Genomic DNA, 18321 nt, shown 5'->3' on the forward strand with positions numbered 1-18321 from the left:
AAAAAAAGAAAACCCATTAAGTTTAAGACATTGCTATTTAACAAGTTTCACATCTTTCATCAAAACCCGGAGCCTTCTTTTCCTAACCTAAACCAGCGAGCAAACGGGCCGCCAAAAATAAAACAATAAAGACACGATTAGTTTCGATTTCCGCTGGCACGGAAAAAGCAATACCGTTTATCCTCGCTCGATAGTAGTTTCTCTTTTTGCGGCGCGTGAATTGTTTCCTTACGACATCAGAAAACTTGGGGCGGTTTTTGCGTTGGGTGCTGCTGACACACGCTCGGGCACCACAGAATCGATAAAACACGTTAAACACGCAACCCCCCCCGAAGAGTGGAGGACATCGTTCTCGCCGCCGACCAAAGCTCCTAGATTTCAGAGTCTTTCCAACTGCTCGATCGGGGGGTCACGCGGTTAACACAAGTCTGCGAGGAGGCGCCGTAAGCGTCGTCGATCGTCTGTAAGCGTCTTCGCCTCGCCGCCCGCTTTCCTCCTCTCCACAGAACGCCACAACGCGTGCGCACTGGCGGCGCAAAAAGAGAAACTACTATCGAGCGAGGATAAACGGTATTGCTTTTTCCGTGCCAGCGGAAGTCGAAACTAATCGTGTCTTTCCAAAAAATCCCAGTTTGTTATTTTAGAGTCAGGCTAGGTGGCGCAAGCGACCGCCCGTTACGAAGGGTTTAACATCCATCCATCCATCCACAACGTTCGGGAGGGGAGAGGGGGAGGGAAGGGCAGACATTAGGGAGCCTTCATGTGCGCTTTGCTAGGGTGATGCCACCCTTTGTAATACCACTCGCCGACAAACCAGCAGCCATTTTGTTCCTCGGCGATAATCCGGAAACAAGCACCTTATCTCAGAAGTTCGGAGCAGCGTTGTGGAACCCACGGAGGGAGGATTAGCATTTTCCCCCTCGGATGGGATTACCGATGGACACAAAGGCCACTTTCCGGCGCACGGGGAAACAATGCGAGAAACAAAATGGCGGTGGAAGAGGGTGTGGGAAAGGGAAACAGGCAGTTGGCATCACTCTATGCGAAGCGCACATGAAGGCACTCTAGCAGACATTATCTTTGCTCGCACTCCACGTACAATCTGCGAGCTCAAAACGCACAAAGAAAACAGAGCAAACACATCACAAAGCCGACACGTACTCTGTCTGTGTTGTAGTCTTGCTTCTCTTGCGTTCTGAAACAGTCATCCCAAAATTCCGAACAAACATTGACAGCTCCTTCTATTTGTGTTGTACTCTCTCGCGCGCCGTACATCGGATCGCCGTAGTGTGTCCAAAAGACGATGAGAGGCGCTACGTATTTCGCATCTCAACGGTCTGAGATGCAGTGATGCCAATATGACAAATTTTCCGCTAAATCTTTTTTTTTTTTTTTTTTGACGTAAAAAAAGATTAGTCTAGCGGCTAGTGGATTTCTTGATCAAACCATTTTCATACATAACGGATTTCTGGCGAATGCCTTACGCGGTGCACCAACTCGAAATTATCCCTAAAAACACAATTTCCGTGCCCTCTAAAAAGCGCAGAAATTCGAGACTGACCCAACGAGCGACCGGGAGTCATCCTCCCCCGCTGAAATTCAACAGAAAAAACAAATCCGTGATTTGAGGCGAAATATGTGGATAAAACAAAGCTGCTCAAAGACATTATGACATTGCTCTCCCTTTCAAGCTTGGTTAGAAAGGTCGGAATTCCCAGAGAGCAGATGGACGTTCTGACGTTCAGACTTAAAGACCACTTTGACCCCAAGCTAGTTGGTCTGAAACGTACGTTGACAACATGAAGACCGACTGGTTATCTCTCGCTGATGAAGCTAGGGTGCGAGAAAGGCGTATGAGGTTCCCAGTGGAGCGAAAATCACCTTCATGAACTCGAACAAATACAAGTTCACTCCTTCCTATAAAGATGCCTGTGGTGAAAAAACCGCTCGCCGAGTTGGCCGGATTGGCCATGTCGTCGCTGGTGCTGTCCAACTCGAATGCCGAAGCAGAGAGGACGTTTTAGTCAGCTTAACACAGTGAAATCCAAACTCAGAAACAAGCTGGTGCCTGAAACAACAAACGCCACCCTTGTCGTACGTAAGAGTAGGGCTGAAGCGACACAAGAAAAGTTGTACTTGAATACGAATTTCCATGTCACCTTCCTGGTCTCTCAAGAAGTACACCAGCGGTCCTGTGAGAGATGTTGTCAGGCGACAACAGCGTTGACGAAGACTTCATCGATGAGTCTTTCCGTAAACCGCCTATGAGAATTTGGGGGCCCTAGAGTAGGCCCCATTGCAAGAGACCATTCCTGTAGACAGGAATGGTCTATGGGTATGGTCTGTTGCAAAATCTCTCCGTGGTCCGGGTTGATCGCTCTCTTTACATCTCGGCTCCCTAACCAAAGCAGGGAGCAGGGGAGCGGTCGGAGCCCGGTCGGTCACGACAAGATTTTGACGTGGGGGGACCATGCAAAGGAAGGAAAAATAAAGTGTCCCCCGTCCGGGTCGGTCACGGAAGTCTCATAAAACGTCGACGATAGGAGCGGCGCGGTCTCCGTGACGCTCGTCGACCCGCTCTCGTGTCATTTGCTTTCTGGCTGCCATACCAGAGTTTCAATTGAACATGCGGAGAGAGTCGCCGCTAAAAAAAAAAAAAAAAAAAAAAAAAAAACGCAGTTATTTATTATTATTTATTTATTTTTCTTGCGAGGAGGCCAATTTTTGAAGCTGTAAACAGCCGGACCTATATCGGAGCAATGGAGACGGATAAATGAATAGACGAAAACGTGGGAAAGAGGGCACGGGCAGCCGTTTGAGCGTTTCCGGTTGGTTTGCAGACGATAAAGGGAGATGGCGCGCGGTATCTCGTCTGCAACCAGTGCGTAACAGACAAACAGTTTCTTTTTTTTTTTCGGGCCGATCGAGCCGGCACAACAAAAGAAAAATGACCAGCGACCTTTATCTTCAGAGTTCCATATACAATGCCGCATCTAAGGGGGCAATCGTTCGAACTTGTTCGGGACATTAAACAGTCGCTTCGGGGTGAGAAGAACGTATCGTTGATTCATTTCTCCGCAATATGTAGCGCTGAAATTGACGTCACACGACCAGATATTCCTGAAGGACGTCATGTGACCTAACGTCACGTGTCAATTCGCCGTGTCACGTGGACGCCATGACACCACGTGACGTCTATTTTCCCGGAAAATCTAGCGGGGGAAACGCAGGGGCGACTCATGAAATACAATCTGCGTTAAAAAATATATAACCCAGAAAACTTTTTTTTTTTTTTCTATTTGATTTGGTGGGGTACTATGGCTTGCATCTATGATGAACTGTAGGGGTAAACAGTCACGAGTTGGCAGCAAGCCGTGCCAAGTGCACATCCATGACGGGTTATATCGAGTCATAGCTCATAGCATAGCTTTTTTGACACGTCCGCCTTAGAGCATATTTTCGTCGCTGCGGAAACCTTTCCTTCTACGTAAGGTTTAATATCTGCGTTCCTCGCTGCGTTAGTTATGCATTTGATGGTTTACAAATTACTTTTTTTTGAAACCAATGTAAGAAAAGAAAGAGAGATTCGTGTTTGCTTATTCGGGATGAGTGTCCACCGCAAGAACGTTTTCGAAACTCTCCGATTTTTATGATTTCTTTTCGGTATCGTAGCGCCGTCTGTAGAGCTGAAAATCAGCTTTAGCTGACAGTTTGTTACGGTGACGACCTGATGATTCATGGCCTGGTGACGAACAATAGCACAGCGCACAGTACGCGTATCACTTCCAACAACGGACAAGGCGCGCCGACGTCGCGTCGACTTACGCGATGTAACTGTTTTTTGTTTTTGTTTTTAGAGTTTAAACAGCAACAACCCGTCGACTTTTTTTTTTAAGCTGCTTGTGCTGGTTGGCTCAGGCAGCGTCGAATGATCTCGCAAATCGGGACATTAGTGCCCCTTTCACGTAAAAACCTTGCTGTCCAATCCCACGTCACTCAGTCAAGCCAGTGATTGGACACGATGAGACCAATGACCGACCACATCACTGCCAAAGATGTGATAAAGGGAAAGTTTTCCTGCCAAGTTAACAGTGATTGGCCATGTAGAGGCCGATCACTGATGTAAGCACCAACTGGCCACGATGCGGACGTCTCTTTCACGTGAACACTTTCATAGCCAATCACTGATATAAGCAGCAACTGGCCACGATGAAGACGTCCCCTTCACGTGAACACTTTCGTGGCCAATCACTCGCCACTCAGCCAATGCAGTGATTGGACACAATGAGACAAATAACAGACCACATAAATGCCAATGTCAGGATTTGTGGTACACGAAAAGACCTCCTCCTGAGTCCACGGTGATTGGCTATGAAAAGGCCAATCGCTGCTGTCATCTGTGACTGCAGCCGTGACGAGAACGCCCCTTTCGCGTAAGCGTAAATAATCCCGTCGCTAACCCCTTGTCACTCAGCCAAGCCAGCGATTGGACACGACGAGACCAATCACTAACCACATCACCACCAAAAATTCAGAGGCTTTGTGCAACACGGAAAGGTTTCAACTTTCCTGCCAAGTTAGAAGTCATCGGCCACGACGAGGTCAATCCTTGGTCACACACACCACGGCCAAACTATCGCACAAAAAGGTAAGGTCCACATGACTCAGCAAAACTCACCGGCTCTAGCCCGCCTGGTAGAAAGCCTACGTGTGCGAAGATCGGGCGACCCTCCCTGGTTCGTGTAGCCCATGCCCGGCGACCCGACGCCTCCGCGGCTGTACTGTTGACCCATCGCTTTTTTTCTTTTTTTTTCACCAACCACGACACAGACAGAAATCACCGCCTCCTCGGTGATCCGGACACTGGGCAGTCACCGACACTCCTCGATGTCGCCGCACCACCTCGCCATTCGGATACGACGAACGCCACACGTCAACGAACCACACATAAAAACGAAATCAGCAGCGCGATGAAAACCGCTCATCCGATTCGAGCAGCGACGCCGTCCTCGTCCCAAGTCGTCTTCAGAATGGAATCTTGGCACACGCCCGGAAAGCGAGAACGGCGTTAGGCCTAGCGTTCCGTGACAGCTCCTTCAGTCTCGGTCGCTGTAGTCGCTGCTGCTTTCCTCTATCCGCTGGCGATGGTGCTACTACTGGCAGTATACACATAGACGAGCGCAACAAGCACTTCGCGGTTACGCACACATGCACGGAAGACGGCACTTTCCGCAGCCGGTGGTGTGAATCCAACTCCGCCCGCACTATGCGTCGTCGAGGAGGCAGCGTACGATACTGCCAAAACTCGACACCCCCCGCTCGAGAAACGACATTGAGATGGCTGCGAAGCGAACGCCGGGAACGTCGGCGTCGGGGCGTAGGTTGTAGTCCTTCAAGACGAAGAAGCGAGCGTCGGCTCGTTTTTCCGTCACGGCAGCAGACGACAGTCGTAGATTCGAAACGAAAGAGCGAACGTGATTTTCTTCTGCTTTTTTTTTTTTTTTCTTCAGCGGTCAACGAGGACGCGGTCGGCTGGTCGGTGACTTGGAAGAATTCCGGCGTCCCTTGGTCTGCGTGCGAGGCAGAAGAAGCGGAGACGACGGACTCTCCTCGCAACCGGTGGTGGGCGCACGACGCGCCGACGTATCCCCCCCGAGACCAAGACCAGGAAAAACAGGCGGCGGCGGCAAGCGGTGGTGGCGGCGGGGCCCGGCGACCTCCTCAATTTTCGCGCTCTCCACCACAATCACGTTTTTTTACATGTTGATATCTTTCCCGAGGTTGTTTCCTTTTCCCCTCCCGGGGCGATCGCGATCGCCGAACCGCGGCGAGGGCGAGCAGCACACGACAGCGCTCGGTGCATCAGCAGACGACACTGGTTGCATATTCTTGGTAGCAGACGAGAAGGTGACGCTCGCAGATTCTTAGTAGCACACGGCACTGGTTGCACATTCTTGGTAGCAGACCACAGGTAGCAGACGAGAAGATTACATCTGGTATTTTTTTCTTGCAGCAGATGACATTTTCAGCAGACGACAAGTAGCGGACGAGAGGAAGACGCTTGCACGTTCCCGATAGCAGACACTTGATATGCGCTTCGTGTAGCTGATGGGAAGACGACACTTGCACATTCTTGATAGCAAACGACTTTCAGCATACGACGCCTGGTAACAGACAGGACGACGACACTTGCATTTCTTGGTAACTGACATTTTATTTTCTAAGTTTCGCCCGTGTTCAGGGGTAACCAAAGCCAATTTGCACGCGCTCAAAGTAAACTGCATGCCAGAGAAAGACAGGAGTGGTAGCGTTCTCAAGTTTCATAGCGAGCGATGTCTGTCACTCGCAGGCGCCGATTTCTTAACAGCAGACAACACTTGCTGCTTTTCATTGTTCAGATATGTAAAAATACCGAAGCTGCACCCACTTTCATAACCAAACGAGGCTGACGATACAACACAAAAACAACAAATAACCTCAGCGAGACTAACTCTTCCCATTCATGTAGCTATGGCGGGAAACACATATACAGCCTTTCACCTCAAGAACCGCAGTAAAAAAAAGTCCGGCCCCTCGCGGAGCATTACTAATTTCCCCATTTATGTGGATAATTAAGATATATGTAGGTGCACTTTAGAGTAGATATATGTCATCTTATCAAGACGTACACGTTTCAAATATCAAGAGCATCGCTTCAAACTCTGACAACGGTATATTGTAAGCACTACTTCGCGCAACGTATAAACAATGCGCAAAACTTTTTTTTTTTTTTCTCTCTCTACAGAGTTTGGTGTGGCCTGACGAATGGACCCTTGATGTCATCTTCGTCGATTGAGCGCGGGACATATGCAATATTGGACACGATTGCAGTGTCAGCGTTCAGACGAAACTCCTGTTCCATTGGCGCTTCACTGAGTAAACACGACCCGCAGTCAAGCGCCAAGGCAGCGTTTGACTGAGTTTGACAGCCAACAAACGAAAATCATGCTGCCGGAATTCGAACGCCGGCTACGACAGAAACGCTTTTGATAGACAATAAGAAACTCGGCAAAAACGAACTCAACAGAGAAGCAGTGTTTATCGATCTCTTCTACTGACGACCGTCGCCAACAAACGCTATGGACACATTCCCCTTGTATGTGTTCGTTTAAAAAGTACCAGGAACCCCGCCCAGAGCAATTAGTAGATAACATAGGGAGCATAAAACAGAAAAGAAAAAAAAGAACGTAAAAATATGGCGAGCAATTTTGGACCGACGCCACGTCGAAATCAGACCGTCCAACTGGGGGGTGGGGAGCCTGGCAGCAGTCGGCCTTGAGGGACAGGTCACGTGACCGACAGAGTTGGTGTCAGTCACGAGAGAACAGTCTACGTCACACCCGTTCCGAGCCTATAGTGAAACGGTTGATCACAATAGGACAATAAAGAAGGTTGTCTGAACGAGCTAAATACGTTTAAGACTCAACGACATTGTCTGCTTTGAAGGTCGTTTAAAGCGGTTTTCTCTCAAATCAAAATAGCTTTCGAGAAAACGGCAAATGTCACGTGACGCCACATGTTGTATAACTTGCAAGTCGAACAACCAGACAACAAACAACGGTCTTTTTTTTTGTGTCTTTTTTGCTGGCGTGGGTTAAATTAGCATTCCTTTCACACCATCAACATTCTTGTATCCGTCGCGTACACGGTGAATGCACCCATTTTACAACCTATAGATGGATGCTAACAGATGTACCCTTCATAAAGGGCGGTAACGTGCACCACCTAGCCTGAAAACCAAAAACATCTGTGAAAAAAAACAAAAAAACAAAACAAAAAAAAAAACATTACGTTTTTAGTGTTGCCAGCAGAGCCTCTGAGACCAGATATAAAACTTCAATAACTTGGAAAAAAAAAGTATTGAGATTAGAGATTCGTAATTTATATTACTTGTTCGAATATGTCAATGTGTTGAAGCAATTTTAAGGCAAAACAGAGACTACCGAAATTTCGCCGGAGCTCCCCTCCCTTTAACAACAATCTTCAAAGTCACAAAAGTAAGGAAACTTTGTTTGCCGACTCATCATGAAGGGGGAGCGACTCAGAGAGTCGATCGGAGTTGCGGACGACGAAAACTGGCGAGTCCCTCGCGAAAGATATTCGCGGCTCGGGCCAAGGAATGCCGAGCGGCCGATCAGATAAAAGATAAAGTGCCAGCGTGTCTCTCCTCCCCCCCCTCCCCCCTCCCCTCCCCCCCCACACACACACAAGGCGACGACATATTCATGGCCGCGAAGAAGGAAGGCATAGCTACGAGACTATATCAAAAACAAAAGCGCTGTCGCAACGCTGGCAGCGATCACACAACACAAACACCCGGAGGAAATGGATAGGGCAAGAAAAGAACGTCGACTCCGAGCCTTCGTTCCAGCCACGCGAGGACGCGTTAGCTCGTGCCTGCAGGAACGAGTCGCCGCCGACTGATGCGAGTACCGCGTTCGAGAAAGTGGTGCCTCCATATTCCCCTGATGACGTCATAGAAGTGTCCCGTTGTCGCCGCCGCCGCCCGCGATCCTGGCGGTGTCATTTCGACGTATGGGCGGCGCGCATACGGCGTGCAAGCTGGTCTGATCCATGCTTAGGTTGAATTTCATAATCTGCCAGTACGCAACATCAGCATTGGGGCTGCTTCAAACACCTAACCCCCGCCCCCGCCCCCCCCCCCCCCCCCCCCCCAAAGAAAAAAAATAATAAAAAATAAAGAAATAAAAGATTTTTTTTTTTTTTTATCTTCACAATCGAGAAGCATCGGGAAACGGTGACTATTATCAATCGAACCATCTATCTCAAGATGTGTACGGTGACGTCTATCGCGTCGCTGCTCGTGTGTTACGATAAAAAAAAAAAAAAAAAAGTAAAAATAACAGTTTTGCCGCTTCGAAAGGCACCCCGCAATGTACTGACGTCAACCGCATTACGAAACCGCGGGCAGTGACGTCAGGGCCGTCCTGTTTACTCGAATCCGTGAAAGTAAACCCGAAATTCTCTCTCGCTCTCTCTGCCTGCTGCTGCTTCTTCGGTGATATACGTACTCATTTCAATTTTGGTTTCTGTGTTACTAATGTAAAACAAGCGTTGTTCCGAGCATATCGTAAGCACGTCTTGTGCAATAGAGAACACAACTAAGTAAAAAAAGAAACTGTCTGGCGTTAAGTAACAAAGGGTGCTAGCTATGAGACAAAGCGCTCAGTCTAAAACAAAAAGGGTACGAGGTAGCTTTCCCCTATTCTTCTCATAAAGTGTGGGACCATTCATTCTTTTATCCTTATGTTTTGTACTCCATTGTCTCGTCGGAAGAATGCCCCCCAGAGGGGGAAAGGTAATTAGTTCAACCTCCAAACAATAAGAAAAAAAGAAAGAAAACGAGAACTTTCTTTTTTCGACTTCTTTCAACGGTAAGGGTGAGCGCGGCATGGCGAAATACAGTAACCCCAAACCTGCACTAAAGTTAACCTCCACCCTCGTTTATATACAGACAAAGACAATGCCTCGCATTTTTTTCTAGATTAGCCAAATAGGCTTCCTTTCTTTATTATTTTTGTTTTTCTAGAACAAAAAGATAATAAAAAGATGAATAATATTTTCCTACCTAGAAATGTGCGATGCATCTCGTTTAACTACACGAACAAACGATGGTCGACATTAGCTAGTGCAGCTAGAACGTCGAGTAATTCTAGTCAAACATGGCGAATTTACCCGAGACAGGGTTTTCTAAATAACGACACACACACAAAGCAAACAAAAGGAAAAAAGAACAGTTGTATTTTTTATTACGTTGCCAAACCCGTTTAAATGCGGAACATTGGGTGGTTTCTCTTAGTTCGGGTGGCGCCTAGGACAGGATGACCCTTAGTCATTCAGTGCCCAGGTTGGGTGGTGCTCCCCAGATTAAGTTAACACCATTGCTTATGCTGCGCGCCCCCCCCCCCCCCCCCCCCCTTCAGCACCACCCGGATACAAATGATTTGCGCTAAATTTTCTGGGTCCCCAAGTGGAAAAGCGCGCTTTCCTGCCCTTTCCACTCCTCGTTCCACGCGCTCTTTCTACACCACCTGTTTCTGCTCTTCTCTTTCTTGCCCTCTTCGCCCCTCTCCGCTCCCCACACTTTCTCAAACCACCTGCTTCTGCTCCTCCCGTTCCTGCGTGCCAGGTCAGTAGTTGTCTGCAGCGCACTCGGCTTCTACGTATGTAGAAGCCGAGTGCTAACCGCTAAACCAACGGTCTCAAACTCATTTGAGTCTGTGGGCCAGATAGCCCACACCAGAAAGGTCAAAGACCAACGCAAGAGGGGGGAGGGGGGAGAGGGGGTGGGCGGGGCGGGGGACTGAAAAGATTTTGAAGAGAAGAGACCTCGCGCTCTTTGCTTTTGTAAACTCACAGTTTAGCCAGGGACATCTTAGATTTGATTTGTTTATATGGCTAGATTGGGCCATAAGTTGACGTCATAACAAGAATTCAAATGAAACTCTCCCGTTTCAGGCCTGGCAATTTTAATAGAACAAGGAGCAGGTACACAGTCATTTCCGTTGCTCAATCTTCTCACGAATTGACCGAGCTCAACATGTATCTAAAGCCACTCAGTTAATTTGACAGTTCTCGCATTCCCAACGATTTTTATTACAACAATCTCAAGAAATACTCGTATTTCAATAATAATGTTCGTTCTTTTTTTTTTTTTTTTGAAGGCGAGAATCTTGAGATTGTAACCTTTATCTTTCAGTTGCTCCTGCTGATGGAGTTTGCGCAACCCGAAATGTATCCTTCAACGAATAGCTCGCGCTTGCAGCCTTGGAATCCTTTTACAATACAAAAAGCCGCTAAGCCAAAATTAAAGCGAAGCAAAGGGCAGATGGACAAAGATAAGTATAAACTATGTGAACATATCAAAAAGAGCAAAGCTACCTTTCGAGCGAAACTGAATCGACGAGTTGAGATCACTATGGCGCATGCCATTTCTAGCGCTCAAGACATGGGAACCGGGACTCGTAGCCGGTTGCCTGCGGGCGGCGTCCCAGCGACTCGCGGGACGCGTTTAAACGATCCTTTCCACGATCGTTTAGCGCACTCGGCTTCTACGCATGTGACCATGGTTCATTCAATGCTTTGGAACCGGTTGCCGTTTTTTATTAATTTTTTTTTTCTGAAGATCGTTTAGCGGTTACGGACTGGCGGACCTACACATTTCGTGCTTACGCAGCAAGTTGGTTTATTGCGCTTTTAGTTCGCTCATCTTTTCCGAGCATTATTACACACGAGACCCGCGTCAGCGTTCGGCAAACACTCGGATCCAATCGCGCGCTTCGTTTCCAAGCAATGGCGACGCCCCAATGTTGCTCGATGCACTTTTGAAAAGGGGTCTATTGGGCACGAGAGCGGCGTTAGACATTGGCAGGCCAAGCATTTCCTCATGTTGGATGCACGGACGATCTTTCTTCCGTGAGCTGAAACGCCGCAAAAGCCAGTGTGCAAATCTGCGAGATCGAATATACGCGCTATTTTGGGGAAAGTGGCCGGCCAGACGTTAATTTACTCTTGTAGCAAAATGTGGTGCGTAAAAAAATAAAAAATAAATAAATATACGCGGACCGGAAGCGTGCTAGGGCTACCCGATGGATGGCGCCACTGAGTTTGCTCTCAAAAAAAAAAAAAAAAAAAGAGTTGGCGAGCAGTCGAACTGTTCAAATTGGGCGGCGGCTAGCGCCACCTAGATATCGTTTCTTAGTCTTCGACTGTACATAGTAGTACTGCGTTCTAGGACAACTCTGTGTGACATCTCAGAAGAGAGGAGGAATGCGCGTGCGGAGCTTTGGTCGGCGCTCAAGGCGTCCTTGAAAACACAACTCGGCTGCACACTAAAAAAAAAAAAAAAGGCTAAAAAAAATTTAGTGAATTTTCACAGTTCTCATTTTCCCGAGACGGTTTCGCGAGACCAGAGAAAGCAGGCAGTCCTTTATATTATATATACCCTCCCGGAAGTCGTTTGCCCGGCGCCGTGACTTCTCGCCACTTTGAATTTCATCCAACATCGCAGCAGCAAAGAGCCCACCAAACCACAACACGCACGCTTCCTAAAACGCGCTTATAAGAAGAAGGGGAAAAAAAAAAAAAAAAGACTGTTCTCGTTTTTGTAACCACGCGACACCACGCCGCAAAACCCGTAAAACGGAGTACATATATCTTTTTCTCCTTCCGTCGTAAACAAGATGACCACAAGTTCAAAAATAAATACGCAATAAAATTAAATACGATAAAAAAGAAAGGATAGAAAAGCGTGGAGGCAACGTTGCCAAGAAGACCTTTCTCGAAAAGAGAACACCGGGACAAACACACCTCCCAGAGAACCAGAAACGACTTGGTCGCGACGTAGAAAACAGCCCGTTTTTCTTTCTATCTTGTTTGTTGCGTTTTTACCCCCCCCCCCCCCCCCCCCGTTTTTCCTTTTTTTTTCTTTTTCCTCTTTTTTTTTTAACTTTTTTTTTTTGGGGGGGGGGGGGGGGGGGGGCGCAAAGAGAAGGTCCTTTCAACGGGAGCTGCCGTTGTTGTCGCATGCTACTTCCACACGTGATATATTCTTTTTTTTTTTTTTTTCATGTTTACTCGTTGTCGCATCGCTTAAAAAACAAAATCGTCGTTATGTTACACAGAGCGGTAGCGCAAGAGGCTGGGCGCAAGCAGATAGAAGGCTCTGGGCGCAAGGACCGAGTGGTTTAACCCTTAACCAAGAATGACGAAAATAATCCCTGGAGAACACCTGTAATGGAGAGGTCCCGGGTTCGATACCCGGACCAGGCGAATTTTTTCGGTCGCTCAACAGCACCCTAGCTGTGTTTGGAGATTTGTGTTTGTCCCTTGTCCCTCTTGTTCCCCTTCTCCAGGGATTATTTTCGTCATTCTTGTCCAGCTCGCTTGCACCTTTGCACTTCATTGCATTACAATTATAACGTTAAATCGCAAGCTTCACCCTTCTTGGTGTTAGACTGGTCGCAGCTGTTAAAACCCGTTTGCTCTACTGACGTCTAACCCCTGGTTAACTCAGTTGGTAGAGCGTTCCACCTGTAATGGAGAGGTCCCGGGTTCGATACCCGGACCAGGCGGATTTTTTCGGTCGCTCAACAGCACCCTAGCTGTGTTTGGAGATTTGTGTTTGTCCATTGTCCCTCTTGTTCCCCTTCTCCAGGGATTATTTTCGTCTTTCTGTTCCGTAACTACAGCGAATTAAAAGTACCAAGGTGTCGGTGCTTGTTTTCTTTATTTTTAAGGTATCTCTCTGTCCCGTGAGATGGCGCTCACTGTCCACGAAATCTAGAGTTCCTGTGTAGGTACCCACGGTAGCAGAGTTGCGCATTCAGCCTCGGCGAGTGGCCTTAGCGCCGGCTTTTCCGCACACCATGGATGCTTTGCTCCTCACGTGACTAAATTTGGCGAATAGCGGCGCCGCGCGCGCCGCCGCGCATGGAAAACAGGAGAGGAGGAAACGGAGGCGGAAAGCAGGGAAACATACGCCGGGGCAAGAGACACGTCGGCGGAGCGACCGTAAAGGTGGCTTTCTTGCACGCCAACGGATGCTTTGCTCCTCACGTGATGGATCTCGGCGAATAGCGGCGTGGCGGCGCGGGGAAAACAAATGCGCAACTCTGGCTCCCGTAGGGAGCCTATACAGGAACTCTAACGACATCGTCCGATTGCAGTTCTGCGCTCGGCACTGTGCAAGGTGTTCTTCCGCGCCCGTGTCCTGCTTCATTCTGCACCCCGGGGCGTCAGTGCGAGTCTCGCTTTCCTGGTTCTTTGGTAGATAGATCTCCGTGTTTTCGCAGGTGGCATATTCCCCTTAGATCTATGGGTCGAAGACAACCGTCCTATGGCAAGCGAACGTGCCCGAAAAGGTTTCAATGTAAGCGTGTCCTCGTGGAAGCCTCGGTTGATGAGGTCGGTGATTTTGAGCGTTCGTTTGATAGCCCGAATGGTTCCGTGTCCGGGAGCAACGACGGCAGTGCTGAAGCGGTGGCCGCGGACAACTTAGCGTCTAGGCTCCCTGGTGACGGAGGATCGGTATGTTCAGTTCTTCCGAGAGCTCAGGAGAAGCTAGAACGAGCTTCATCGTAAATGCTGGAGCTGTCAAAGCTTCGAGTAACGCACAACCACCGGGTGACGCGCAAGCAGCCACATCCGTTCGCGTTCCGCCCATTGAAAAGCTTGCGGGAAGGGCCTCAGCACGCACCGCGTATCGCGCGCGCGCCGCAGTGTTCTTCAGCAGCATAAAGGCCGTCCGCTTTCGTCGTCGTCACCAGGGCAACGAACGCCGAATGACCTTTTCGGACAGCGCGTGTATCACTAGGGAGCACAAAATGACCACTAATGTTAACTCCACGATTTTAACGTCACAAAAACTGTTCCGCACACGCGCTCTCTTTCTCGTCTTATTGCGAAGAAAAGAAAAAAACAAAACAAAAAAACTGTCAACCGTGACACCGCGTTAACACGAAGAACACAACAAGCACGCAGAGACTGGAGTCGCGTACACTCACAAAGGCTATTCATCGTGTCACCACATCTAGACACAAAACACGTCCCAGTGACACAAAAATGAGCTACATGTCGCGTGAGTGGGTTGTTGTTGCCAGGTTCACTGGCATGATTGACAAATGTCGGCATCTTCTGCCAATTAAAACAAATAAAAAGAACATATGCAGTTTTTTCCCCAGGATTTAACACAGCAAAAAAGAGTGCAGTCCCTTCTCAATAAATCTTGTTTTACACATGTGACGTCCGACTATGACGTGGCGTCTAGCGAATACAGTGATGTGATTGGCCTAAGCCATTTTGGCGCACGTTTCGGAGCAACCAAAACAGTGTTTTGGAGCAGCAAATGTGGCCTTAGGAGCAACCAAAACAGTGTTTTGGAGCAGCAAAAGCGGCTTTTGGAGCAGCCAAGACAGTGTTTCGGAGCAGCAAAAGTGGATTTTGGAGCGGATATTCTTAGGAAAATAAAAATATTCGTTTTAAGTGCTGTACAAACGAAGGACACTTTGTGTTGTCTTCTGATGTGACGTGTTGTGACGGAACTCGCTGCTTCTGTTTTTACTGCTCAGACATCCCATAAGTGTACCGTGCTGTAGGCCTTGCCAAGCAATTCCGAAAAACCGCTTGCCACCGTTTTACTGGTTCCCGACGTGCCAGATTTTCGTCAAAAGTAAGCAAACGTAAAACAATGAATTGCAAGCGTCCCACCTGGTGCTTCAGTCACGCAATCATGTTCGCATGCACGTGAGGCCAACTTCGGCAGGCTTGCTGTTGGGCATGCTTCGTGGCGCGAGCGCAGACGACGGCTATCCGATCGAAAACGAAACCATACCCTTCAGCTAACTTATCTCCAAAATTGTACACAAAATGTAACTCTCGAGCATGCGACAAAAACAGTCCAGTGGCGCGTGCTTGCCAGGCCGGTAAACAAGGTACAAGCTAAACAACAAAAAATAAAGAACGTGAGTGCATCGATGCAAGACATTACGAGCCAGCCTCGAACAGTTCTGGAGCGCTTTGTGCAACGACTGAACTGGAGACAAACAAGCATGCTGTGCCGGTTCAGCGTGCAGACATTGCCTTCTTTGCTTTAGCTCACTTGTCTTCATCAACTCCCTTTCACGGCAGATTTTTCACGTGCCGACGTCCCTCTCGAAAGAAGGCCCACCGAGAGGAATCTAGATAATCAATACTTTGGCAGAGCAGCCTTTGAATTAAAGAAGGAGTTTTGTAGTAACGTATCATTTAAACAAGAACAGGAATGTTGATGAACATGCGGCGGTACTTAGTTTCATTTTAGAAACTACCATATCTGCAGCGATGTGGGGACGGCAACATTCGACGTCGCGCGACCACGGTGACAGGAAGGCAGTGACCAAATATAGTTTTCCCACGGCCGTTGCTTCAGCTCACAAAGTAACTCCTGCTGCCACGCAGAAACGTGGTTTCGTTTCACAGCATGACGGCATAGCTGGTACCCGGAACGCTAGCGTCGGAGCGTCAGCACACATCCGCGTCTATCGCTGAAAATATATATATATAAAAAAAATAAAGAGACGAGACCCACAAGACGAGAGCGCGAAACGCGAGACGCCGGGAAAACCATGCAAGACCGGGTGGACAATTGATGCACGGTACTTTGTGTCAGGTGACCGCTTGCGCGTGCACATAACACGCGCCTTCTCAATTACAGTACTCAATTTAGTTTCGGTTTTAAAATGCGACCTAAATTGGTCCCTTGGCGCAGGCTTGGCGCAGATTACCCATGTTTTGGCGAAATGTAGCAGGATGTAGCAGGGTTAGCCCCTTGGCGCAGTTTGGCGCAATTGGCGCAACAATCACATCACTGCGAATACCTTTTCTCGCTAAATTTAGCGAAGAAATCCTCCATGTATTCCTCCGTTTAGCGGGAAAACACCTGGGTGCAGTGTTATTCTGCGTAGCCTTTGAAAACTTTTAGACAAGAACAGGAACCTGGCGTCACCTTCGCCTGTCTCTTTTGATATACCCCCAAGGCGCTCTAAATGCTTAACGTTTATAGATCTTCTCTGACGTCGTATAAGTACCACGTGACTACCGTCACATGAACACCGTGACGTCCCCTTGGTTGTCAAGGTGACGACCATCGCGTTGATGACGCCTTGTGAACAGTGACGTCATCATGGCTGCTTCGTGAAGACCATCACGCTGATGTCGCCACGCAGTGACGGAAGCGGCATTTGATTTTTTTTTTTTTTGTAGCAGGTTTTGTAGCGGGTAAAATATTGGCTCGGAGCAGCCACTGAAACTTTTGGAAGAGATGCCAACGTCTGTTAGCATACCATTTGAGAATGGAAAAGTGATTGCATCTCCAAGTGCCAACAACGTTGGTGCCAACAGACTGGCCGCCTGGGTTGGCGCTTACATAGCCCGCTTCGTCGCCGCTTGCGTGGCTTGTTCGCCGCCGCCGCCGCTTCGCCCGTCCTCAGTCCTCGCTCTTCCCCATGCATCCGCGCCTTTTCTACGTTACCGTACGTAGATCACGTGACCCCTTGTATCCCACGTGGGTGCCGATGCAACTGACGTCGAGGGTACAATGTTGCCCGGATGTGCCGAAGTTTTAGTTTCGGTTTGCGATTATATCAAATAACAAGATCGCACGAAACATGGTTTGGTTTTCATGGGACAAACGGTCTAAAGTTGTTTGGGAGTACTTTTCACTTTTATGTCAAGCTCACTTTTATGCCAAACGCAAGACTCTAATATCATTAACTGCAATAGCAACCACGCAAAAATATAACAAAAGCACGCACTCGCACTTTTAAAGGTGACACTGCTTCTCAGCGGCGTAGGAACCAGAGTTACGTCAAAGTTCACTGCTCTTTCGATCGACAGCAGCACGTGAACTACGCGAGTACCGTATTTATTCGAATATAGACTCGTATTTTCTTCTCTCCCTCTTTCACTGCTCAATTGTTTTCCCTTATAGATTAACTCAATTAGGACGAAGAAGTTCGACCTGTAATAACCCTGGGCACAATTTGCCTGCCTATCGCGCTAAGCCAGGCGCTCCCCCAGGTCGGTCGCTGCTCCTAGCACTCCGGTGCAAAGCGGGGAAGCTCGACGAGCGCACGCTGGTGAGAAGCGAGCAGGGAGGCATGCAACAGACACGATAATCAAGAGACCTTATCAGGAGTACGAGACCCTGGTCCTGTTTTAATCACAATAGCCGCAATCGGCAATTCTTCTATTTTCCGAATTTTTTTCGGGACTCTGTTCCCGACATCGACGACATCGTCCGGAAATGCAAACGATGTCGGCGATCAACCGACCAGAGCGGTTGATGCCCAGCGTCAACGCCTCGTGACTTGCGCTTTTCGTATGTGTGTTTGCGGTTGTGTGTGTGTGTGTTCGAGCCTTGAACTATGCTGACCTAAAACGAAACGAAATATATACTGTGAGTAGAGACGCTGCGAAATTCGTATTCCTACAATTTTTCTTTCTTTTTACTTCCGTGGATATTAGGTTCGACCTATAATAAACTATTTTTTTTTTTTTTTTACTTTAAGCCCATCTTGGCACACTTCTGATAAAATTCTTAGCAAAAATGGCCTTTTGGCGCGAATGTAGCAGACTTTCGTTCATGGCGCAATTTGCCCGGCATTTCCATCAATCACTACGCAACGTGAACACCGCGGCATCATGTTTGCCACGCGATGACCATCACGCTGATGACGTCACGTAAACACCGTGACGTCACCGCTGTTGTCACGCGATGACGTC

At 48.3% G+C, this 18321-nt stretch overlaps 1 protein-coding gene across 4 annotated transcripts in view; it reads right to left on the bottom strand.

The window, feature by feature from the left end:
• LOC8035788 (protein numb) overlaps positions 1 to 18321 on the bottom strand; it is an 87633-nt gene that overhangs the window by 45738 nt on the left and 23574 nt on the right. The window contains exon 1 of one of the 4 annotated variants that reach the window (XM_029992611.4): positions 4679 to 5905. The exons of 2 other annotated variants lie outside the window; for them this stretch is intronic. In XM_029992611.4, the coding sequence (XP_029848471.2) occupies positions 4679 to 4793 (115 nt within the window). In that variant the 5' untranslated portion in view covers positions 4794 to 5905. Of the gene's footprint in view, positions 1 to 4678; positions 5906 to 18321 lie in introns of those variants that run through there. One more of the 4 variants, XM_029992612.4, reaches the window with a different exon arrangement.

This window comes from Ixodes scapularis, unplaced genomic scaffold (assembly GCF_016920785.2).
Source record: "Ixodes scapularis isolate PalLabHiFi unplaced genomic scaffold, ASM1692078v2 PGA_scaffold10__122_contigs__length_95168666, whole genome shotgun sequence".
Classification (NCBI taxonomy): Eukaryota; Metazoa; Arthropoda; class Arachnida; order Ixodida; family Ixodidae; genus Ixodes; species Ixodes scapularis.